The sequence below is a fragment of the Pollachius pollachius genome (genome assembly GCF_949987615.1).
Source record: "Pollachius pollachius genome assembly, chromosome: 13".
In the NCBI taxonomy this organism is placed as follows: Eukaryota; Metazoa; Chordata; class Actinopteri; order Gadiformes; family Gadidae; genus Pollachius; species Pollachius pollachius.
The window spans coordinates 1,303,339-1,329,315 of NC_136946.1; the positions used below are offsets into that span (position 1 = coordinate 1,303,339).

At 49.7% G+C, this 25,977-nt stretch overlaps 2 protein-coding genes across 3 annotated transcripts in view; both read left to right on the forward strand.

Annotated features, from left to right (window-relative positions):
* atf6b (activating transcription factor 6 beta) overlaps window positions 1-12,058 on the forward strand; it is a 19,970-nt gene extending 7,912 nt beyond the window's left edge. Inside the window, exons 7-17 of one of the 2 annotated variants that reach the window (XM_079750051.1) lie at window positions 76-222; window positions 362-546; window positions 685-861; window positions 1,165-1,247; window positions 1,957-2,130; window positions 2,863-2,970; window positions 3,729-3,816; window positions 3,946-4,013; window positions 4,324-4,423; window positions 4,918-5,002; window positions 9,270-12,058. In XM_079750051.1, coding sequence (XP_079606177.1) covers window positions 76-222; window positions 362-546; window positions 685-861; window positions 1,165-1,247; window positions 1,957-2,130; window positions 2,863-2,970; window positions 3,729-3,816; window positions 3,946-4,013; window positions 4,324-4,423; window positions 4,918-5,002; window positions 9,270-9,544 — 1,490 coding nt within the window. In that variant the 3' untranslated portion in view covers window positions 9,545-12,058. The remainder of the gene's footprint in view (window positions 1-75; window positions 223-361; window positions 547-684; window positions 862-1,164; window positions 1,248-1,956; window positions 2,131-2,862; window positions 2,971-3,728; window positions 3,817-3,945; window positions 4,014-4,323; window positions 4,424-4,917; window positions 5,003-9,269) is intronic. The other variant, XM_079750052.1, reaches the window with a different exon arrangement.
* Window positions 12,059-18,323: 6,265 nt separating this feature from the next.
* The window catches only part of LOC307084788 (uncharacterized protein), a gene marked incomplete at both ends in the record, with an annotated part of 10,069 nt that continues 2,415 nt past the window's right edge, over window positions 18,324-25,977 (forward strand). Inside the window, 6 exons of the mRNA XM_079749291.1 lie at window positions 18,324-18,348; window positions 19,344-19,438; window positions 20,702-20,747; window positions 21,928-22,137; window positions 23,359-24,514; window positions 24,794-24,918. Of these exons, the coding sequence (XP_079605417.1) occupies window positions 18,324-18,348; window positions 19,344-19,438; window positions 20,702-20,747; window positions 21,928-22,137; window positions 23,359-24,514; window positions 24,794-24,918 (1,657 nt within the window). The remainder of the gene's footprint in view (window positions 18,349-19,343; window positions 19,439-20,701; window positions 20,748-21,927; window positions 22,138-23,358; window positions 24,515-24,793; window positions 24,919-25,977) is intronic.

A 25,977-nucleotide genomic window follows, 5' to 3' on the forward strand; every position in this document is an offset into this window, starting at 1 on the left:
ACCTTAACCTTCATCACCCATCCCTCCCTTACCTTAACCTTCATCACCCTTACCTTATCTAAATCCTCTCTCCAGTGGTGGTGCGGGCCAGTAGTATCCTGAGCTCTAAGCCCCTCCTCCAGCCCAGACCACTGGGCGTGGCCAACTCAAGCCCCGCCCCCCAGAGCCCCGCCCCTCCGACCGGCACCCTCATCCTGCAGGGCCTCGACCACACCCGCCCAGGTGTGTGTGTGTTGCTAGGAGACAGGTGTAACCCCACCCTTTCCCTGTCAATCATTCTCTGGCTTTCTATTGGACGAGAGGGAATGGATACAGGATGATGATGATGATGAAGATGATGACCCTCTCTCTCCTCCGTCAGTGGTGCTGTCTCCGTCCGTGTGTCTCACGTCTCCGCCCGCCGTCATCAAGAGGGAACCCGTCTCCCCCAGCCTCACCCCCCACCTCCCCCCCTGCAGCATCGTCCCGGCAACCGCCTCCTGCCCCGGCAACGCGGGCCACGATGTGGACGTGAGTGGCCGGCTCCTGGACCAATCAGGCTTCAGGGTTGAGTTTTGACGGTTGTTTATTGCGTAGCCGGTTTACTCCACACCCCAACACCAGCCCCCTCCTAACTCCACCTCCTATCTCCTTTAATCTCCTCCTCCTCCTTCTCCCCCCTCCCCCCCCCCCCCCCCCCCCCAGGTGAAGGTGTTGAAGCGGCAGCAGAGGATGATAAAGAACCGGGAGTCGGCGTGTCAGTCCCGGAGGAAGAAGAAGGAGTACCTCCAGCAGCTGGAGGCGCAACTCCGTCAGGCTCAGCAGGAGAACCAGCGACTCCGTCAGGAGAACCACGCCCTCCGAGAGAGGCTGGCCGGACAGGTGAGGAGGGGGGGGGGGGGGGGGGGGGCGAGCGAGGGATGGATAAGGTGCATCTTCCTCAGACCTGTTTTTCAGGTCTCAATAAACAACGTTGATTTCCCCGAAGAGCTCGGAGTCTTCAGGGAAATCCACCCTGCTGTTGTCTGTGTGATGCGGCATGTAACACTAAAGGATGAATATCTTAGCCTTTGTGTAACTTAACGCTAAACGTCTTGACCTTTTGTGACGGCAGATATCTCAGCCTGTGTGTGGCTACATGCTAACGGCTACATGCTAACGGCTAGCTGCTGTGCTCCCCTGCAGGGCGGCGACTCAGCCACCAACAAGCGGGCGGTGTGCGTCATGGCCGTGCTGCTCTTCATGACCTTCAGCTTCGGACCTGTCAGGTAGCTAACCGCTAGCTCAGCCACGCTAACGGGGCTAGCTACACCACGCTACAGTTGTTAGTCTGAAGACTATGGGAAAGGCTAACAAAGCTAACCAAACAGGGGGCGTGGATGTTTGATGGATGTCACGGAATGCTATGGTGTAGCTAAGGCTAGCAGAATGCTATGGCGTAGCTCAGGCTAGCATAATGCTATGGCGTAGCTCAAGCTAGCATAATGCTATGGCGTAGCTCATCATAATGCATGCTATGGTGTAGCTCAGGCTAACAGAATGCTACGGCGTAGCTCAGGCTAACAGAATGCTACGGCGTAGCTCAGGCTAACAAAGTGCTACGGCGTAGCTCAGCCTAACAGAATGCTACGGCGTAACTCAGGCTAACAGAATGCTACGGCGTAGCTCAGGCTAACAGAGTGCTACGGCGTAGCTCAGGCTAACAGAGTGCTACGGCGTAGCTCAGGCTAACAAAGTGCTACGGCGTAGCTCAGGCTAACAGAATGCTACGGCGTAGCTCAGGCTAACTGAATGATATGGCGAAGCTCAGGCTAACTGAATGCTACGGCGTAGCTCAGGCTAACAGAATGCTATGGCGTAGCTCAGGCTAACAGAATGCTATGGTGTAGCTCAGGCTAACAGAATGCTATGGCGTAGCTCAGGCTAACAGAATGCTATGGCGTAGCTCAGGCTAACAGATACGCTCTTGTCCCCCAGCATCACAGACAGGAAGCTCCCCACCGTGCTGCAGGAAGGGGCGGGCCCCTACACAGGAAGGAGGCTGCTGGAGATGGAGCCCTACGAGCAGCAGGCCCCGCCCCTCGGGGGGGAGGAGGAGCGGGGGGAGGTGGAGGAGGTGGACCGGGACCACCCCGATGCCTACCAGTTCAGGTGGGCGTGGCGCCGCTGCAAGGGGTTGTGGGTAAATGCCCGGCTGGCTCCGTGTCAGAGCGAGGTCCCGAAGCTCCGCCTTCAGAGGTCCCGAAGCTCCGCCCTCAGAGGTCTCGAAGCTCCGCCCTCAGAGGTCCAGATGTTCTCTGGGTTCAGAGGTCCAGATGTTCTCTGGGTTCAGAGGTCCAGATGTTCTCTGGGTTCAGAGGTCCAGATGTTCTCTGGGTTCAGAGGTCCAGATGTTCTCTGGGTTCAGAGGTCCAGATGTTCTCTGGGTTCAGAGGTCCAGATGTTCTCTGGGTTCAGAGGTCCAGATGTTCTCTGGGTTCAGAGGTCCAGATTTTGTCAGGGTTCAGAGGTCCAGATGTTGTCAGGGTTCAGAGGTCCAGGTGTTCTCTGGGTTCAGAGGTCCAGATGTTGTCAGGGTTCAGAGGTCCAGATGTTCTCTGGGTTCAGAGGTCCAGATGTTCTCTGGGTTCAGAGGTCCAGATGTTGTCAGGGTTCAGAGGTCCAGATGTTGTCAGGGTTCAGAGGTCCAGATGTGTTGATGTGAAGCCAGAGGAGAGGAGGTGGAGGTCATGTGGTCTGAAGTATCTTCATGCAATTATCTTTTAGTTGGTGTGTGAGGGCGTGGAGATGATGAGATGTTTGTAGATTTATATTCCGGTATAAGTGAAGCCTAACCTCTAACCTCCTCTCCGTCTGTCTGTCTGTCTGTCTGTCTGTCTGTAGGAACCTGAGTGACGTCTTCAGTGACATTAAGGATCTGGTTCTTCAGGACATCGACCGATACTTCACCTCCTCAGACTGCAGACAGTTCAACCGCTCAGAGTCCCTCAGGTCAGCATCTAGCCCTCAGCTGCTCATCATCTAACCCTCAGCTGGTCATCATCTAACCCTCAGCTGGTTCAGCTGGTCATCATCTAACCCTCAGCTGGTCATCATCTAACCCTCAGCTGGTCATCATCTAACCCTCAGCCTGTCATCATCTAACCCTCAGCTGCTCATCATCTAACCCTTAGCTGGTCATCATCTAACCCTCAGCCGGTCATCATCTAACCCTCAGCTGGTCATCATCTAACCCTGACCTGGTTCAGCTGGTCATCATCTAACCCTCAGCTGGTCATCATCTAACCCTCAGCTGGTCATCATCTAACCCTCACCTGGTCATCATCTAGCCCTCAGCTGGTTCAGCTGGTCATCATCTAACCCTCAGCCGGTCATCATCTAACCCTCACCTGGTCATCATCTAACCCTGACCTGGTTCAGCTGGTCATCATCTAACCCTCACCTGGTCATCATCTAGCCCTGACCTGGTCATCATCTAACCCTCACCTGGTCATCATCTAACCCTCAGCTGGTCATCATCTAACCCTCACCTGGTCATCATCTAACCCTGACCTGGTTCAGCTGGTCATCATCTAACCCTCAGCTGGTCATCATCTAGCCCTGACCTGGTTCAGCCGGTCATCATCTAACCCTCAGCTGGTTCAGCTGCTCATCATCTAACCCTCACCTGGTCATCATCTAACCCTGACCTTGTTCAGCTGGTCATCATCTAACCCTCAGCCGGTCATCATCTAACCCTCTGTCCCCAGGCTGGCTGACGAGCTGAGGGGTTGGGTGACGCGGCACCAGAAGTCTGGAGGGAAACCCAAAGTCATCAAGAAGACCAAGCTGGCCCAGGTGTGTGTGTGTGTGTGTGTGTGTGTGTGTGTGTGTGTGTGTGTGTGTGTGTGTGTGTGTGTGTGTGTGTGTGTGTGTGTGTGTGTGTGTGTGTGTGTGTGTCTGACTCCAGATGTGTGTGTTTCGCAGAAGGCCCAGCTGAGGAAGACCAACCTCTCCAGATACCTGCCGGTCCAGACCCACCGGCTCCTCGACAGGTGAGGCCTGCTGCTAGGGGACCGGGTCACAGGGACCGGGTCTCAGGGACCGGGTCTCAGGGACCGGGTCACGGGGACCGGGTCACGGGGACCGGGTCAGGGGGACCGGGTCACAGGGACCGGGTCAGGGACTGGGTCAGGGGGACCGGGTCACAGGGACTGGGTCAGGGGGACTGGGTCACAGGGACCAGGACTCTAGAGGACCAGGACTCTGGTGGGAGCTGGACCCCTTACCCTCCCACAATACATCCTAACTGTGTGTGTGTGTGTGTGTGTGTGTGTGTGTGTGTGTGTGTGTGTGTGTGTGCAGTCAGCTTCAGGTGCGCTCCGGTCCTGAGATCACCTACAGCGACTTCCTGGACTCCATCGACCGCCGGGAGGACACCTTCTACGTGGTCTCATTCAGCAGGGTGAGACACTCACTCACTCACTCTATCAGGGGGGTGAGACACTGACTCACTCACTCTATCAGGGGGGTGAGACACTGATTCACTCACTCCTTCAGGGGGGTGAGACACTGACTCTCTCACTCCTTCAGGGGGGTGAGACACAGACTCACTCACTCCATCGGGGGGTGAGACACTGATTCACTCACTCCTTCGTGGGGGGGGAGACACTGACTCTCACTCCTTCAGGGGGGTGAGACACTCACTCACTTACTCCTTCAGGGGGGTGAGACACTCACTCAGTCACTCCTTCAGCGGGGTGAGACACTCATTCACTCACTCACTCTTTCACGGGGGTGACACTCATTCTCTCCTTCAGCAGGGTGAGACACACACTCACTCCTTCAGCAGGGTGAGACACTGACTCACCTATTCAGGAGTCAACATTATATAGTTTTGTGTACGTACTTTTACTGCTGCAGTCCATTCTGTGATGTAACTTCCTGTTTCCTGCTCAGGACCATCTGCTACTTCCTGCCATCAGCCACAACAAAACCAGCCGGCCCAAGATGTCTCTGGTGATGCCCGCCATGTCCGTCAACGGTGAGACAGACAGATAGAGCTACACACACCAGACAGACAGAGCTACACAAATCAGACAGACAGACAGAGCTACACACACCAGACAGAGCTACACAAATCAGACAGACAGACCTACACACACCAGACAGACAGACCTACACACACCAGAAAGAGCTACACAAGTCAGACAGACAGAGCTACACACACCAGACAGAGCTACACACACCAGACAGAGCTACACACACCAGACAGACAGAGCTACACACACCAGACAGAGCTACACACACCAGACAGACAGACAGTCAGAGACACACACACTAATCACATTACAAGGGACAGGATTCAAATATTTCAGAGATGAGATAGGTCTTTGTTCAAGGGTGCAAAAAACATCCCCTGCACCACACGGCCAGACTGCCTATCACTGCTGATATGGAGCAGAACTTTGCTAATTGTTATGATTTTCTACTGGAGAGCCCTGCCAGCCTAAACCAACTGAAGACACAGTTGTGGACATGCCCCAAGCTGCCAAAATTAAAGACTATTAGCTTGCATTGGTAGCCTAGGTCCCTTAGTATTTCCAGAATGGGCTGGTACTTAACGATTTTATCGTTGAAAGCAATTTCCATGTACAGGTCAAACACACAGCCTATCTCAAGTAAGAGCACTTCCCTTCCGTCTCTGTTTAAAAACACAACATCAGGGGTATTTGGGATGTTACAAAACACATCAATAGAGCTGTTAAACCATTCCGGCATGATATGTGAATGTTTGTACATGGTCACATTTTCTAGAAATACTTCTTTAACATTGCTGGAAATCAGATCGACAAGTCGGTCATGGCGTGCAATATTAAGTCCTTTGTACATACTACAGCCATTCACAATATGGGCGACTGATTCAAGTTGATGCCCAGAGTGCATTATACAGTGTGGATGGTGGTGTGCAGGATACCATAATGCCAGATTGTATTTGGTAGGTAGCACCTGCAGCCTAGCTTTGGCAGTGAAACAGAGGATGTCCTCCCCAACAGCAGCATTTCTGTACATGGAGTGAGAAGCAGAGTGGTCGGCAAAGTCTAGACCAGTGTTTCTGCTAGAAAAAATTGGTGCAGGTCATGTGACCTGGAAGGTTTCATTTTAACAGATCGGGCCAAGAAAATCAAGCCTGACCCGACCCGAGCCCGTGCACGTTCTGTCCGAGCCCGATTTCAACCCAACATTCTTTTAATACATGTGTAACTTTGTACACATTTGTTACTTAGGCCTACTCTGCTAAATATATTTGTAAGGAATAATGTATAGAACGCCTGTCATTATCGGGAAAATAAGCCCAGACAGGGCGAACAGGACCCCGACGCCCAGCGGAGGTGTCTTGCTTCGTCCTGAAGGGCCTTATTTTCGATAATGACCGGCGACGTTCTATACATTATCCCACTTATTACACGGCTACTTGCCAAAACGATAAAGTTGCTTCACATGGTGTGTCTTTTTACAATGTATTCGTTACCAGCATTCGTAGTGTAGATCAGCAGAGCAATAGTCCGCCGAAGACGCTGGGGTTGACAAGTTACCGGACTATTACCCATGCAAGTGAACGGAGCGTTCCACGGCATTGAGAAGACCCGTGTAATAAAGGCCTACGATATTTCTGTTTATGGCATAGATTTCTCCTCAGATTAGGCCAATAAAGCAATGATTAAAAAAAAACACAAACGCTGATCAAAGGCCCGGCCCGACCCGGCTTGAAGATAGTGGTGGGAAATATCGGGTCAATCAAAACCCTCATTGTTTTAAATGAATTGGCTAAACAAATGACCACTGTAGCATATTTAAACACAATTCAAATTGTGGAGAGAGAATTATTTCAATAGGTCATTCTGACCGGAGACACTTAGAATTTTCGGTCCTCCTCATTTTTTTTCGTGACCGGTAATTACCGTACAACGGGAACTCTGGTCTAGACATGCTAGCTTTCCCTGCATTCTAAGTCCAGTCCAGTGTTGTTTGGTCTCTGTTTGTTTTATGTTAAGAAGGAATCTCCTTGCTGTTGTGTTCTGTAGTGTGTGTTGTGCCTCGTTGTGGTATACAGTAGCCTCTGCAGTTACAGATGGGTCGGTGACAACTGCATCAGATGCCTGTGGTGCTGTGTGTGAGTTGTGTTGTGTCCATTCCAGTTTGACGGTCATTCTGTTGCACAGATCATTTGGGTCTGGCCAGTCCGACCAAACTTTTCCTCCCAAAGCCTAGGAAGCTGTCCTGGCCTACTTTGGCCAGAGGGACCTTCCTCTTCCTGAGGTCCAGCAGGAGAGAAGCTGGCCAGCTCTCTGACAGTGGCATCATCATTGTTGAGCATGCTGATGAGGTGTGTCAGCCTGTTAGCAGTGTATACCCATTCCACGTTTGGGACACCCAGCCCCCCCTCTTTATGTGAGAGGAAGATGAGACCGGGTAGAGTGTGAGTTCAGCCCTAGCCATTTCCTGACAGCCTGACATTGTTCATGTCCCGTAAGACATTTTGCAGGATGTGGATGTTTGCAAAGTGGTGTTGTACCTTCGCCCGGGCCACCTCTCTGATAGCGTCCAGTTTCATGACTACCGGGAGTGGGGAGGAATCAATTAGATCGATTCTGTTCTTTTAGGCACAACATAGCTCCTGTGCCTGCTCCCCCACTCACCCGCGATGTTGATGTTAGGGCCAAGATATAGGTGTATGACTCGCGGCGTGAGTAGACATTTCATAAAGATTCTGTAGGCAGTGGGAAGGAGAGAGAGTCTCTCCATGTGGATGGGTCGCTTGGAATGTTGTCTTTCTTAGGTATTCTATGGGTGAGGGCCCCCTTCCATGATCCTGGCACCTTTCCATTAATCAAACAGGTGTTCAGTAAATATGTTAGAATTGGGTGGACCGGGGTATTCTGGCTTTGATGGTCTCATATGTCACCCCATCGTATCCACTGGCACTGCAGGTGGGAAATAACTTAATCTACTTCTTCAAAAGTGAATTTAGCAGTGGATGGATAATAATCTGGGATAACTGTCTCTATGCTTGTGGACCAAGTGGGCGGGGTCAGCGTTTGGGTCGAGGTGATTGACATTTGGCCATATAGTACTTATAAACGTCAGCAGTATCATTGACGGTTGGCGGGGGGGAGGGAAACATGCTATTATTTAGAATCATGTCAATAGCTTTGGACCTGGATTTGGATCAACTGTTTCTCAATCCAGGAAGTAATGGAAGCCGGTGTAAACTCCGTTGGATTTTTATTGCTCAATGGAAACTTTTTTAGAATCCGTGTCGCGTATTTCAGGAGTGGTAATCCAAACTCTTTCCCGTTATTTCCTGTGCGGAATATTTCATTTTGGAAGAATACTCCGGTTAGGATGGATGCCACTTTACTCTCACTTCGCCGGATCGCCAGAGCAGGCAAAGTAAGCTTTTTCCTGAATTGTCTTTCACGAGTCTCGAACATTGTCCATTCATGGCCACCGTCCCATGGTTGCGGGACGGGGTCATGGGTTTGCCTCAGTTGTTTGTAGGGGCGACCACTGGCCAGGGTTTGTTGAAGGCGATCCGTAGCACTGTGACTAGGCACATGTTGGGTACTAGTGTCTAAAGCATTTCTTTCTCTACTGCATTAACGATGGCAGTTACAACGGGTGTGTGTGTGTGTGTTTTGTAATTCTTTACCAGGTGATACTCGACCCGACCTTCCCCCTCTACTTGCACTTATTTAAAACTAAAGATTTACACACACACACACACACACACACACACACACACACACACACACACACACACACACACACACACACACACACACACACACACACACACACACACACACACACACACACACACACACACACACACCAGACAGAGCTCCACACTCCGTGCTGTTTGGGTTAAACTCCTCTTTAAATGAGTCTGACATCCTCTCTTCCCTGTGTGTGTGTGTGTGTCTGCCTGCCTGTGAGTGTGTGTGTCTGCCTGTGTGTGTGTGTGTCTGCCTGTGTGTCTGCCTGTGTGTGTGTGTGTGTGTGTCTGCCTGTGTGTGTGTGTGTCTGCCTGTGTGTGTGTCTGCCTGTGTGTGTGTGTGTGTGTGTGTGTGTCTGCCTGTGTGTGTGTGTGTCTGCCTGTGTGTCTGCCTGTGTGTGTGTCTGCCTGCCTGTGAGTGTGTGTGTCTGCCTGCCTGTGAGTGTGTGTGTGTGTCTGCCTGTGTGTGTGTGTGTCTGCCTGTGTGTGTGTGTGTCTGCCTGTGTGTGTGTCTGCCTGTCTGCCCCCACAGAGAGCCTGTACAACGCGTCGCGGGGCTATGAGATGATGATGCAGGTGGACTGCGAGGTGATGGACACGCGGATCATCCCCATCAGGTCGTCCGCCGTGCCCCCCTCCATGAGGCCCCCCGCCCCGCCCCACCCCCATCACCACGGCAACCACTCCTCCGCCTCGCTGCGCGGCCGCCACCACGCCCACCTGCACCATCCCTCGTCACCGCAGCAACCGCTGCCCCCCCGCGCCCGCACCGCCGAGTACTTCCTCAGCCAATCGGAGGGCGTCTGAGCCGGGGCCAGGCTCTGCTGAGCTCCTATTGGTCAGAGTGATGCAACCAATGGCATCCGGGGAAAAGTGTGTACAAGTAATATATTCCCGATGATTCGGTAACTTCCTGCTACAGGCTACTGTCAAACCCCAATCCTGGTCAACCACCTACAGCCAGGAGTCTGGCCAATCAGGACGCTCGCTGGCTGCACCGACCAATCAGGAGCTGGTTTCAGTCTGCTCATGAGTAGACCCAAGCGGCAGCCTGTCACTCATTGGTCCGTACAATAGGGGATTATGGGTAAATTGACTACCTAGTGACCTACCAACACACACACCACACTACTGACCCCTCCCACAAGCGAAGGGCAGGCTTCCTATTGGTGGAGATCACAGATGACGGCTCAACCGACATCAGAATGATTTAGTCTGACCAACACGATGAATTAATCAGAATGATTTAGTCCGACCAACACGATGAATTAATCAGAATGATTTAGTCCGACCAACACGATGAATTAATCAGAATGATTTAGTCCGACCAACACGATGAATTAATCAGAATGATTTAGTCCGACCAACACGATGAATTAATCAGAATGATTCAGTCTGACCAACACGATGAATTAATCAGAATGATTCAGTCTGACCAACACGATGAATTAATCAGAATGATTTAGTCCGACCAACACGATGATTGAGAGGAATTGTTTGATGCTGTCTAGCATTACTGCTGCAACTGAAATTAGTTCAAATCCTATAATAAATAATATATAGTATAATATATACATCTAATACAAATCCATTTTGATATCTTTGTATCTCTAAAGTGTAGACATAATTTACTTAAGGATGATTCAATAGTGAAACATTTATCGATAACCCCAAAAAAATGGAACGAAACTGAGGGAAAAATGACTTATTTAATGTTGCTAACTTTGTGCTAGCTTAGCATGCTATCCATCTCTTCTGTTGTATGTCGCTGCCATGGAGATGGGGCAGAGTTTTGTGGGGAATACTTTAATCTGTACTGTTAATAGACTGTAAATATGCGTTTTGTTTTCTGGTCTCTGACCCTCATTTGAAATAGTTCCCTTTTCTCCATCTTTAGTCCAGACATTCTAAGCTAGGAGCCGACTTAAACCACGTTTAGTGCTCAGTCAGATTTCTACCAGCTGTGACAGACGGTAGAAATCTGGAGACAAAAGATATAAACTGCTCTTTGTAGATGTACATGTTTTTGTTTTATTTATCCATGAAGGGACAACTTTTGGAAAGCTTAAGTTCTGCATCATCGTTAAACGAAGCAGGTCCAGAAACTAACCCTAACCCTCAGGGGCGTAGGAATGAGTTTAACATTGGGGGGGGACACATATCGGAAACCTGACAGATCCGGTATAATTTTTAGGTGGGACAAATGCGCCTGTCTCCGATATTGAAGGGGACACGTCCCCTCCGTCCCCCCCGTCCCCCCCGGTTCCTACGCCCTTGCTAACCCTAACCTTCAAGCGGTTAGTTTAGAGAACACAACCCTTACTGCGGTTAGTTTAGAGAACACAACCTTTACAGCGGTTAGTTTAAAGAACACAACCTTTACTGCGGTTAGTTTAGAGAACACAACCTTTACAGCGGTTAGTTTCGAGAACACAACCTTTACAGCGGTTAGTTTAGAGAACACAAACTTTACAGCCGTTAGTTTAGAGAACACAACCTTTACAGCGGTTAGTTTAGAGAACACAACCTTTACAGCCGTTAGTTTAGAGAACACAACCTTTACAGCGGTTAGAGAACACAACCTTTACAGCCGTTAGTTTAGAGAACACAACCTTTACAGCGGTTAGAGAACACAACCTTTACAGCCGTTAGTTTAGAGAACACAACCTTTACAGCCGTTAGTTTAGAGAACACAACCTTTACAGCGGTTAGAGAACACAACCTTGCTCTGTGAAACAATGACTTATATTGTAGTCTGTCAGTCTGTCAGTCTGTCCTTCTATCCGTCTCCCTCCTTAAAGCACTGAACTCTGGAAAAAAATGAAAAACGTAAAAAAATATTTATACCTTCAACTAAGTGACCCCTTTTTCTAATTTTTATAGAATTGTTTTTATTGCTTATTTGTTCAAATGAAACGTGGAAAGTTATCGAGCTAAAATGCTTTGTTAGCGGCGCGCCGTAGAATCCTGTTTTATAATTTTGTAACATTTGTTGCTTTCGGTTGCTAGGCAGGTTACTAGGCTGGTTGTCATGACTACTTTCTCATTCCTGTGGTTCTGGACCCTCAAAGTGGACCTTCATGTTGTGAAACTAACAGACCATCCCCTCTTCAATGCTTTTATTTTGAAATACATTTTGACACTTCAAAATAAAAGCACTGAATAATAAAACGACTATAAGCAGCTTTCTGGCATGGCAGCTACACACACACACACACACACACACACACAGGAACCTTTTAAGCATGTGGTGTCAAGGTATCGATGTAAATACTCAACTTTTATATGTTCTGTTTTTATTTAAATAAAGATAAAAAATAATTGCAATGTCTCACTGATTGAAGCCCCTGGTTTAAGGTCACTACAGACTGTGAGGACGTTGTGCTGAACAGTGTTCCTGTGACGGTCGACGGTTCAGTGGACCTCTGACCACTGCTCTAGTGAACCTCTGACCACACTGCTCTAGTGAACCTCTGAACTCTAGTGAACCTCTGACCACACTGCTCTAGTGAACCTCTGACCTCTAGTGAACCTCTGACCACACTACTCTAGTGAACCTCTGACCTCTAGTGAACCTCTGACCATTGCTCTAGTGAACCTCTGACCTCTAGTGAACCTCTGACCACACTACTCTAGTGAACCTCTGACCTCTAGTGAACCTCTGACCATTGCTCTAGTGAACCTCTGACCTCTAGTGAACCTCTGACCACTGCTCTAGTGAACCTCTGACCACTGCTCTAGTGAACCTCTGACCACTGCTCTAGTGAACTTCTGACCTCTAGTGAACCACTGACCTCTACTGTAGTGAACATCTGACCACACTGCTCTAGTGAACCTCTGACCTCTAGTGAACCTCTGACCACTGCTCTAGTGAACCTCTGACCTCTAGTGAACCTCTGACCACACTGCTCTAGTGAACCTCTGACCTCTAGTGAACCTCTGACCTCTAGTGAACCGCTGACCTCTAGTGAACCTCTGACCAGAGGCGGAGCCAGACTTTGTGTACATCCGGGGCTTAGCCCAGAGGGGGGTCTGGGGGTCCTCCCCCCAAAAAATTGAATTTCTAAAATGCGATTTCCTGCATTCTAGTCCATTTTAGGGTGACCTGCTGGACATTGACAAATCCTAAATCTCTGAAATATCAGTGCATTATCATTATCAATTTTATTTTATTTTAATCTAAAATAATAATGATAATGCACTGAAGTATTATACATATGCAAACAAATAAGTACTACATTGTTTTAGAGGTTTGTCCGCATCTATCACTCTGGTAGAACTCATTTAAAAAGGGGTCAAAGTTCAATGAACCTGGATATGGACGCAAGCTGAAAGTAAACAAGACGGTCTAGCACCAGCCACGCATCGGTAACATCGGTAACATGTTGGCTGCTGGTCGAACAGCGAATGCAGCAACGCGATATCTGTACATTTCTTATCTAAATCGTTAATAAAGTTTGGGTTTAAAATAACCGATATGTCAGACATGGATATTTTTTACCTCTTCATGATATTCAGTGGACCTCAACATTTAATTTAAGGTAACATTTGGTAACACACAACACTGTACAATATTGGCTGAGACCGAATTGCAATCAGAAAAACGGATTTCTGACATTTTAAACAATGCTGGTAATCTATTTTGTGTGAAAGGAGTAATTATCGTAGCAGCCTAGCTAGCCAAGGCAGGCTAGTTAGCACTAGCACCAGCACATCAAGGTAATCTCACTGAGCTGAAACATTTGACAGGTCATTGGCAGGGGCTGCTGCTGCTACGGTATCACTGGATGTTGGTTTAGAACAATAATTTCTAATGTCCATGGTAATGTTTGTTCCACACCCCGAGGCTACTTTAACAAGACTGCTGAGAGACGGGAATGTTTAGAAAACGTCACGTTGTCCTGGCAACCGTTCTAAACAACCGAACGAGAGATGGCATTTTCCATTGCTTCCATGTGTTGTTTCTTTCAAAATGAAAATAAATAAATTTCAAGAGGTGAAAATCACTACCAGTCGAAACATGAGGGAACATGTCAGGGTTGTCATAACTTCAAAAGCTTAAAAAAGATCCGGGGCTTTTGACGTGAGATTCGGGGCTTCAGTCCCGAAAGCCACCCCCAAGCTCCGCGCATGCCTCTGACCACTGCTCTAGTGAACCTCTGACCTCTAGTGAACCTCTGACCACTGCTCTAGTGAACCTCTGACCTCTAGTGAACCTCTGACCTCTAGTGAACCTCTGACCATTGCTCTAGTGAACCTCTGACCTCTAGTTAACCTCTGACCACTGCTCTAGTGAACCTCTGACCTCTAGTTAACCTCTGACCACTGCTCTAGTGAACCTCTGACCTCTAGTGAACCTCTGACCTCTAGTGAACCTCTGACCATTGCTCTAGTGAACCTCTGACCTCTAGTGAACCTCTGACCTCTCGTGAACCTCTGACCACTGCTCTAGTGAACCTCTGACCTCTAGTGAACCTCTGACCTCTAGTTAACCTCTGACCACTGCTCTAGTGAACCTCTGACCTCTAGTGAACCTCTGAACTCTAGTTAACCTCTGACCACTGCTCTAGTGAACCTCTGACCTCTAGTGAACCTCTGACCACTGCTCTAGTGAACCTCTGACCTCTAGTGAACCTCTGACCACTGCTCTAGTGAACCGGACTGGTTCTGCCACCAGAGCCACACTGTCAGTGTTTTATCAGATTTTGTTTCATATATGTGTTTTTAATTTCGTTACAAGAGACTTTCTAACATAGATGAGACATTTTTGAATGACTACGTGTATATTCTGTCATTTAATCCACAGATTCCTGTTCAATCGTCTCCTCACAGGTCGGTAAACACGAGATTCACGATCAGTTCCGGGTTTAGTTCTTTGAACCACATTGTCCCAAATTAAACTTATTTTTTGTGAGGGTCAAGGAGCTCTTCATAGTTGGTGAATAATATTCACGTCGTGGTCTCGGCGGTCTGGCCCTGAGGGGTCTGAACAGTGGCACCCCCGAGTGGGGAGACCAGGTATTGCGGTCTGCACGGGGGTTCCCCGTGCAGCACCTGGTCTACCCACTTGGGGGCGCCCCCGAGCAGACCCGGGTTGATTACCAAGCGCAGGTCACCGTGAGGTCCACGGGAAATCCGACGTAGGATGGAAGATTAGACGGAATGAATGCTGAGCTGCTCTAACGTCTCCTGACATAATGATAATTGTAAGCCTGTACGCTTTCAGCTTCCAGTGGAAAATCGAGGCCACTGCCGTAGAGACTGTCACCAGATCTGTCACGCATGCGTGAAATCGCGCACGCGCACACACTTACACGCCAGAGTTTCAGAGATGATGTCATCGGGAATGTGAAGAAATAATTTAGTCCATCTCTATCCCCCCCCCCATACACAGACACACACACACACACACACACACACACACACACACAGAAGGGAACTGACTAATTAGTAGGGCTTTAACGATCTGTGAAGTCATCTCCTACATCTAAGGAGAAACTCAGTGATTGTGTGTAGGCAGGCACAGTTCTGTGTGTGTGTGTGTGTGTGTGCTTGAACTTGTGTTTTTCCTTGACAGTTTTCTTCATGACCGCATCTCCCTCCCTGAAGGTCAGAGGTCAGGGGTCGGCTGGGGTCAGGACCAGGGCAGATGTTCTGGGGGCGGGCGGGTCATGTGACCGCTGTCGTAAACATCCCGTCCATATTTAGCGTCTCCTTAAGTTCAGCTCTCGCTTCATTCCTCCGCTCCTGAAAACAACGGCAGCATTGTTGACTCTCCTCTCCTCTACCCCCCCCCCCCTCCTGGCCCTCGCCCCCACGCCTCCCCCCCGCTGTATTGTATCATTGTAGTTATTTCCTTATTAAATAATATTCATATGTACAAATATTACTTTGTATCACCCTTATGATGTTATTGTAATAATTATATTATTCTATGTCATTTTAGCTCTATCATATTAGGAAGAAGAGAGAGAGGGAGAGGGAGAGACTGACTGACTGACTGACTGACTGACTGACTGACTGACTGACTGACTGACTGACATTATCTCCAGTCCATGTCTTCCTCTTGGCCGCAGACCTTCTCTCAGTTCTCCGCTTGGCCTTCAGAGAGGAACGTTCCAACTTGTTTTATAGGGTCCCAGGAGATCTGGTCTGGACCGATCTCTCCTGGATCCGACCATTCCAGCTCCTCTTCATCACATCACCTCTTATTTAAACATCTCCCACTCTCTACCCCTAAACATCTCTAACCTGGTAACTAACCTGTTAACTAACCAACTCTAACCTGATCACTAACTATCTCTGATCTGGTAACCAACCCAGTCTAACCTGATAACTAACTATCTCTGATCTGGTAACCAACCAACTCAAACCTGATAACTAACTATCTCTTACCTGTTAACTAACCAACTCTAACCTGATCACTAACTATCTCTGATCGGGTAACTAACCAACTCTAACCTGATAACTATCTCAAACCTGGTAACCAACCGTCTCTAACCTGGTAACTAACCATATTTTACCTGGTAAATTACCGTACTTGGAGAGTATGGAGAGGTGGAGGTAGGTCTATGGTCTCTGATGGTCTCACTCTGGTCTCTGGTCTCTGCTGGTCTCTACTGGTCTCCAGGAGATGGAGCCGTGTCAGTAGTGATCCTCCAGCCTGTGTTCCGCTCTGTCCTCTCTGGGCTCTTCATTGACATCACATTTAGAAACGAGCCTTTGAAGCCTGAGGTCACTTCTGTTCCGGAGCTTTAGAACATCAAGAGAACTGGTCCTACACTGACATCCAGACGTTCTCACAGAAGGCTGAATTGTCTTTGAAGGTGTTCCCAGAGACTTTATGGCCCAATAATCTGGAAGCTGAAACCTGATCATCCCCCCCCCCCCCCCCCCTCCCCACCGTGAATACAGTCTGACCTTTCACCCCGGTTAGGATTGTCTGAAAGTTCACAGTCTGCGTGCTGTTGGACAAGCAGCACCGTCAGGACCCTTCAGACCCACCAGAACCTTTCAGAACCCTTTAGATCCTCCTTCAGCCCTAACGAGAAGAATCATTCACAACATCGGAGAACCATCGGAAAGCCATGTCATCATGGAGTAGCTCCGGCCCTGGTTGCCATAGCAGCGCTCCAAACAGTGTCTGAGAGGGCTGGACATGGACGGCCCGGGACAGGAAGATGACCACACGCACAGCGTGAGGTCATCACCTGGGGACCGCCTCAGCAGACAGACAGGCACGGAGATAGACCCACACACAGAGGTAGAGTAGACAGACAGACAGGCACGGAGTCAGACCCACACACAGAGGTAGAGCCAGACAGACACAGAGACAGACAGACAGACAGACAGACAGGCACAGAGACAGACCCACACACACACAGGGAGAGACAGATAGACACAGAGACAGACCCACACATAGACAGACAGACAGACAGACAGGCACAGAGACACAAACACACAGAGGGAGAGACAGACAGTCAGGACGGCTGCAGTATCCCCTGGTCCCACTGGGTCTTGTAAAGCACAAAGGCTGACATCAGACAAGAGGAAAAAAGAGAAGAGATGGAGGAAAAATTCTTAAAGGATGGAGACACTTAACTACTCCCACCACGCCCCTCTCTCTCTCTCTCTCTCTCTCTGTCTCTGTATCCCGCTTGCACGCGCTCTCTCTCTCTCTCTCTCTCTCTCTCTCCCTCTCCCTCTCCCTCTCCCTCTCCCTCTCCCTCTCTCTCATGGTCATGCTGGGGTCTCAATGGGAGATCCACAGATCAGACAGAGAGAGGAACGGCGGGAGAGACAGAGGGACAGAAGGACATAGACAGAGGGACAGAAGGACAGAGACAGAGAGACAGAGGGACAGAGGGACAGAGGGACAGACAGGCATCATCGTCCTCACCAGGTGAGTGTTTTGAGTTCTCCAGAGATGGACCTTAACCTTATATGTGACTAACCCTCACCCTAACCCTAACCCTCACCGTACCCCAGGAGTTAGTGAGCTGTATGATCCTGTGTCTGCGTGGGGCAGGTGGGGGCCAATGGATCAACTGGATCTGATTCTAGACTCCTAGCGTCACGTTTTACCACAGTTAACTGGGTTCATGTGTGTTGGTGGTTATATCGGATATCAAGTACAACTAGCCGATATTGGATTCAATATCGTGTAGTAAATATTTGATCATATGTTTTTACAAATATATTAAAATGATGAATTAGAGATAGTATCACTCCTCTGAACTCACTCTAAAGTTATAGTATCACTCCTCTGAACTCACTCTAAAGTGAAACTGAAAACAGAGTATTTATAGATTAAAATAACAGATGATGTCTGCAATTGTTCAAGATATAATAAATAAATTTTTTTTTTTTTTTGAGGCTACAGGAACAGCCTGTGGGATAATGTGTGTTGCTGTGGTCACGGAGCATCATATGAACAGCTATAATCAGATAGTTAATACGTTTTGTTAGTAACGTAATTAATCAACCTTAATTAATAATTAATGAAATCATCATGATGTAACGCGGGACGGAGAGAGGTCTGGGCTCCGGCTGGGCGCCCGCTGCCGACGACCCATCAGACGTCCAGATGTGGTTCTGTCGCGGGGCTACAGGTCGGGGAATAATACTCAGCCAGAGTGTATTATCCAATACTAATAATAGATAATTATTATTAATAGTATTTATCTATTATTAATACTGTTAATATATGTTATTGCTGTATTAGTAGATAATACTGCTGTATTAATAGATAGTACAGTATTAACAGATAGTATAGCAGTATAATAGATAGTATAACAGTATTAGTAGATAGTATAGCAGTATTAATAGATAGTATAGCAGTATTAGTAGATAGTATAGCAATAATAATAGATAGTTAAACAGTATTACTAGATAGTATAGCAGTATTAATAGATAGTATAGCAGTATTAGTAGATAGTATAGCAGTACAAATAGATAGTAAAACAGTATAAGTAGATAGTATAACAGTATTAGTAGATAGTAAAACAGTATTAGTAGATAGTATAGCAGTATTAGTACATAGTGTAGCAGTATAAATAGATAGTATAGCAGTATTAGTAGATAGTATAGCAGTATTAGTAGATAGTATAGCAGTATAAATAGATAGTAAAACAGTATTAGTAGATAGTATAGCAGTATTAATACATAGTATAGCAGTATTAGTAGATAGTATAGCAGTATTAGTAGATAGTATAGCAGTATAAATAGATATTAAAACAGTATTAGTAGATAGTATAGCAGTATTAATAGATAGTATAGCAGTATTAATCAATAGTATTGCAGTAGGAGAAGCACGATAGGACTGCAGTATTAGGAGATAGTACTGCAGTATTAGTAGACCGAACAGTACTATCGGGGGTGCTTGATGTATTCACCTCCTGCTTCTCCCCCACAGTCTCCCTGACGGGTGATCAGATGATGTCATGGGGGACGGGGAGGGAGGGGGGAGGGAGGGGGAGAGAGGGAGGGACTGGGGCGTAGAAAGAGAGAGAGGGAAAAATTGACTTCCCCCCCCAAAAACCAAGGAATGGATCCCAAACCGTTTGTCCCTGATTGAACGAGTGTGAGGAGGTGATTGTTCTGTTAGGTCTGAGGAGTTCCTTCAGCGGCCCCGAGCTGCTGATGTTCCAGCGGGGTGGAGGGGCGCTGCAGCACGGCACGGGCCCAGAGCAGTTGGCCGCCGTATCCACCGTTTAATTAGCCCTTCAGCGCTCCTCTCTGTTCCAGCGTGGCGTCCTGGCTAACGTGCTGCGCTACGCTAACAGGCCCCTCTATCTGTCTGATTAGTGCTGACTGTGTCTGAGGAGTCGCTGAGCTGACCGCTTCTTCATGTCTTCTCTCTCCAGGAAGAGATGTCCTCTGGAAGGTGAGGAGGAGCCTGGAGCCCCCCCCCTTTCTGCTAGCGAGCACTCGGACGCATCTACGGCACCGGGGCCGAGGGATACAGGTGTTACCGTAGCGACGGGGCTGCCTGCCCACAGAGCATCAGGAGCCCCCGATGACAGTCGGCTGAGGAGAGAGACGCACCTCCTCCTCCTCAGAGACACACCTCCTCCTCCTCCTCCTCCTCCTCCTCCTCAGAGACACACCTCCTCCTCCTCCTCCTCCTCCTCCTCCTCTTCCTCCTCAGAGACACACCTCCTCCTCCTCCTCTTCCTCCTCAGAGACACACCTCCTCCTCCTCCTCCTCCTCCTCCTCTTCCTCCTCAGAGACACACCTCCTCCTCCTCCTCCTCCTCCTCCTCCTCCTCCTCCTCCTCTTCCTCCTCAGAGACACACCTCCTCCTCCTCCTCTTCAGAGACACACCTCCTCCTCCTCCTCCTCCTCCTCCTCCTCCTCCTCCTCAGAGACACACCTCCTCCTCCTCCTCCTCCTCCTCCTCCTCCTCAGAGACACACCACCTTCTCCTCCTCATCACCACCTCCCTCCTCTTCGACATCACCGGTGCCACTCTGGTTGCTAAGCGATGGGTGTCATGGCTGCCCACCTTCTCCTTACCCTGCTCCTGGCAGGCCCCGCCCACCTGACCCCAGAGACCCCCCAGGGGTTAGAGGTCAGGGGTCATACTTCTCTGAGGGAGACGCCAGAGCCCTTCAAGGTGATTGGTTAAGGGAGGGGGCAGGGAGGGAGGGGGAGGGGGAGGGGTCTCACTGTAGTGGGGGTGTCCAGCCTCATTCTACTCATTCCAAGCCTCAGGACTCCAACTTCATTTCTCTTTGTGCATCTGCTCAGAGCATCAATACGTAGATTGATTGAAGTGATTAGCAGTCGGTCACTAACTGATTAGCAGTCGGTCACTAAGTGTGTGTCCTATATCAGTGTGTAGAGGGAGTGTGTGTCCTATATCAGTGTGTAGAGGGAGTGTGTGTCCTATATCAGTGTGTAGAGGGAGTGTGTGTGTCCTTTATCAGTGTGTAGATGTGTGACTCTGCTCTTGCTTTCAGGTGGTGGTTTCGGAGGGCTGCGTAACATCTGGCTCACAGCAGGAAGGTGAGAAACATCTGGACAGCGGCCCTGACACCAGCACGGTTCACACCACATCACCTTCTGCTCGCTGTTCAGACAATAAAACCACTCTGTGTGAAACGGTGGCACTCGAGAATAAACACTCAGATTGACACCCAAGAAAAAGCCTGAGATGCGGACATCTGTAACGGTTGTCTGTCTGAATCTGTCTGTCGTCCTGGCGTCCGGTCTACTGCAACAGAGTGGTTGTCTGTCTGAATCCGTCTGTCGTCCTGGCTTACCGTCTACTGTAACAGAGTGGTTGTCTGTCTGAATCCGTCTGTCGTCCTGGCGTACGGTCTACTGTAACAGAGTGGTTGTCTGTCTGAATCCGTCTGTCGTCCTGGCGTGCGGTCTACTGTAACAGAGTGGTTGTCTGTCTGAATCCGTCTGTCATCCTGGCGTCCGGTCTACTGTAACAGAGTGGTTGTCTGTCTGAATCCGTCTGTCGTCCTGGCGTCCGGTCTACTGTAACAGAGTGGTTGTCTGTCTGAATCCGTCTGTCGTCCTGGCGTACCGTCTACTGTAACAGAGTGGTTGTCTGTCTGAATCCGTCTGTCGTCCTGGCGTCCGGTCTACTGTAACAGAGTGGTTGTCTGTCTGAATCCGTCTGTCGTCCTGGCGTACCGTCTACTGTAACAGAGTGGTTGTCTGTCTGAATCCGTCTGTCGTCCTGGCGTCCGGTCTACTGTAACAGAGTGGTTGTCTGTCTGAATCCGTCTGTCGTCCTGGCGTATGGTCTACTGTAACAGAGTGGTTGTCTGTCTGAATCCGTCTGTCGTCCTGGCGTACGGTCTACTGCAACAGAGCGGTTGTCTGTCTGAATCCGTCTGTCGTCCTGGCGTGCGGTCTACTGTAACAGAGCGGTTGTCTGTCTGAATCCGTCTGTCGTCCTGGCGTCCGGTCTACTGTAACAGAGTGGTTGTCTGTCTGAATCCGTCTGTCGTCCTGGCGTCCGGTCTACTGTAACAGAGTGGTTGTCTGTCTGAATCCGTCTGTCGTCCTGGCGTACGGTCTACTGCAACAGAGCGGTTGTCCGAATCGGCCATGTAGTGGATAACAATGAACCCCGCTTTGCATCATGGGACTGTTCGGTGAATAAGTGCGGGTGTCTGCTCCTTTGCGGTGCATTGTGGGTATTATAGTGCTGATCTCTGCCTCCCAGGTAAGGAGCTGGAGCTGCAACCCGGGGGGTCTCTGGTCCTGACCCACCGGATCAGCCTGCGGCCCCCCAGCCGGCCAGGGGCCTGCGGCTGCCAGGAGGAGCTGGGCCGCGTCCTGGGGCGGCTGGAGGGTCTGGAGAGGGAGGTCTCCGCCCTCAGGGCGTCCTGCACCACAGGGGCCGGCTGCTGCTCCTCCTCCACCGAGAGCAAAGGTAACGCTGCACACCGCGCTAGAGTGAGTTCAGAGGAGTGATGCTCTCACGCTAGAGTGAGTTCAGAGGAGTGATGCTCTCACGCTAGAGTGAGTTCAGAGGAGTGATGCTCTCACGCTAGAGTGAGTTCAGAGGAGTGATGCTCTCACGCTAGAGTGAGTTCAGAGGAGTGATGCTCTCACGCTAGAGTGAGTTCAGAGGAGTGATGCTCTCACGCTAGAGTGAGTTCAGAGGAGTGATGCTCTCACGCTAGAGTGAGTTCAGAGGAGTGATGCTCTCACGCTAGAGTGAGTTCAGAGGAGTGATGCTCTCACGCTAGAGTGAGTTCAGAGGAGTGATGCTCTCACGCTAGAGTGAGTTCAGAGGAGTGATGCTCTCACGCTAGAGTGAGTTCAGAGGAGTGATGCTCTCACGCTAGAGTGAGTTCAGAGGAGTGATGCTCTCACGCTAGAGTGAGTTCAGAGGAGTGATGCTCTCACGCTAGAGTGAGTTCAGAGGAGTGATGCTCTCACGCTAGAGTGAGTTAAGAGGAGTGATGCTCTCACGCTAGAGTGAGTTCAGAGGAGTGATGCTCTCACGCTAGAGTGAGTTCAGAGGAGTGATGCTCTCACGCTAGAGTGAGTTCAGAGGAGTGATGCTCTCACGCTAGAGTGAGTTCAGAGGAGTGATGCTCTCACGCTAGAGTGAGTTCAGAGGAGTGATGCTCTCACGCTAGAGTGAGTTCAGAGGAGTGATGCTCTCACGCTAGAGTGAGTTCAGAGGAGTGATGCTCTCACGCTAGAGTGAGTTCAGAGGAGTGATGCTCTCACGCTAGAGTGAGTTCAGAGGAGTGATGCTCTCACGCTAGAGTGAGTTCAGAGGAGTGATGCTCTCACGCTAGAGTGAGTTCAGAGGAGTGATGCTCTCACGCTAGAGTGAGTTTAGAGGAGTGATACTCTCACGCTAGAGTGAGTTCAGAGGAGTGATGTTATCACTCCAGAGTGAGTTCAGAGGAGTGATACTATAACTTTAGAGTGGGTTCAGAGGAGTGATACTATCACTCTAGAGTGAGTTCAGAGGAGTGATACTCTCACGCTAGAGTGAGTTCAGAGGAGTGATACTATAACTTTAGAGTGAGTTCAGAGAAGTGATACTATTATACTAGAGTGAGTTCAGAGGAGTGATACTGTAACTTTAGAGTGAGTGATCTTATCTCTTGTGTCCGCTCCCGGGGGGATCCAGGGGCCGGCTGTTTGGTCCAGCCGGACCCCGGGGCCCGCCTCTGTCCAGGGGGCTGCAGCGACCAGGGCCACTGTGTGGGCGGAGCCTGCGAGTGTTTCCATGGTTACAGCGGCCCCGACTGCAGCCGCACCCCCTGTCCGGCGGACTGCAGCGACCACGGCCGCTGCGTGGACGGGGTTTGCGAGTGCGACCCCGGCTACACCGGACCCGACTGCTCCCTGGACGGTTGCCCTGGCAACTGCAACAACCGAGGACGGTGTGTGAACGGAAAGTGTGTCTGCGGTCCTGAATTCACAGGACCCGATTGTTCAGAAAGATCGTGTCCCGATAACTGTCGTGGCCACGGCCAGTGTGTCGAAGGACAGTGTGTGTGTGACCCCGGATTTAAAGGAACCGACTGTTCTGAAAAATCGTGCCCTAGTAATTGCAACGCTAGGGGGCGCTGTCTGAACGGAAAGTGTGTTTGCAATCCCGAATTCACGGGACCAGACTGTTCCAAAAAATCGTGTCCTAGCAACTGCAACAAACGGGGGCGGTGTCTGAACGGAAAGTGTGCATGCAATCCTGAATTCACAGGACCCGACTGTTCTGAAAGATCGTGTCCCGATAACTGCAATGACCGCGGGCGATGTGTTAAAGGAGACTGTGTGTGTGACCCCGGATTTAAAGGACCCGACTGTTCCGAAAAATCTTGTCCTAGCAACTGCAACGCTAGGGGGCGCTGCATCAATGGACAGTGTTTGTGCGATACCGAATTCACGGGATCAGACTGCTCCGAAAAATCATGTCCCGACAACTGCAACAAACGGGGACAGTGTGTAAACGGGAAGTGTGTGTGCGATCCCGAATTCACAGGACCCGACTGTTCCCAAAAATCGTGTCCTAGAAACTGCAATGCTAGGGGGCGCTGCATCGATGGACAGTGTTTGTGCGATCCCGAATTCACAGGAACAGACTGTTCCGAAGAATCATGTCCCAATAACTGCAATGACCGCGGGCGGTGTGTTCAAGGACAGTGTGTGTGTGACCCCGAATTCACGGGATCAGACTGCTCCGAAAAATTGTGTCCCGACAACTGCAACAAACGGGGACAGTGTGTGAACGGGAAGTGTGTGTGCGATCCCGAATTCACAGGACCCGACTGTTCCCAAAAATCGTGTCCTAGCAACTGCAACGCTAGGGGGCGCTGCATCGATGGGCAGTGTTCGTGCGATCCCGAATTCACGGGAACAGACTGCTCCGAAAAATCGTGTCCCGACAACTGCAACAAACGGGGACAGTGTGTGAACGGGAAGTGTGTGTGCGATCCCAAATTCACAGGACCCGACTGTTCCGAAAGATCGTGCCCCGCTAACTGCAGCGGGCGCGGCCGGTGCGAGGCCGGGCGGTGCGTGTGCGACGCCGGTTCCTCCGGAGCCGCCTGCGCGTACCGGAGCTGCCCCGCGGGCTGCAGCGGGCGCGGCCGGTGCGTGGAGGGCCGGTGCGTGTGCCGCCGGGCCTTCAGCGGGCCCGACTGCGGCCGCTGTGCCGACGGCGTGACGGGACCCCGCTGTGACCAGGGTGAGGCCCACCCCTGCTCCGCCACCCCGACCCCCGACCCCCGACCCCTGACCCCTGACCCCTGACCCCTGACCCCTCGGGGAATCTGTGCTCTTTGTGCATTGCATGTACACGCTTACGCACACATTCACACACACGCACACACACACACACACACACACACACACATTCACCCGCAAACACACATTCACACGCACACACACACACTTTCACACGCACACAAACACATTCACACGCACACACACACACATTTACACGCACACACACACATTGACACGCAATAACACACATTCACACGCACACATTTTAACTGCTTTATTTATGTCTGCAATTCATAATAAATGTACTTAAGGTCATAAATGTTACAGATACAATACATTGCTCAGGCATGATCTCTCAATGTGGGTCTGATGACGGTTCAAACAGCAGATTATGGGTACACACAACACCTTCTTCTCCAAATGTGGCGACTTCCAATAATGGAGGATATTTAACAGTATTTGGCAAGTTGTTTTGCCCTTCATTTTGTAAAGCCAACTATCCTGAGACCCCTAATGACAAGCCTATGCACGTGGCCCAGGCTGCAAAAGATAAGTACAGGATATTGACATTTATAGCTAAGGCCAGATATCTTTTGTAAAAGAGGGTGATATTTTACCAGCTTTATTTGTAAGCCTCCTCTATACTTGAATCAAAACAGCATCCATCTTCCACAATGAACACATTTCTATTGTTCTCGTCAATGATCGGAATATCAGGCCTGGTGGCGCTTAAATTAGAGAACAAAGACGTTTCTGCAAAGCACCTGGAAATCATTTGTTGTCTAACAGTAAAAATAATATGCATTGACACTGTTGGAGAAAATATTGATGGTAAACTCTTTGTGATACACACACACACATTCACACATGAAGACACACACACACAATCAAACACACATACGCAGTTTCCTGCGGTGAGAGTTTCCTATCCAACCGTGCGTGGCGGCCATGCTGTTTTGAGGATTTGACATCACAATGACATCACTACTGTGCGCTGTTCTTACTGCTAGTTATCCTC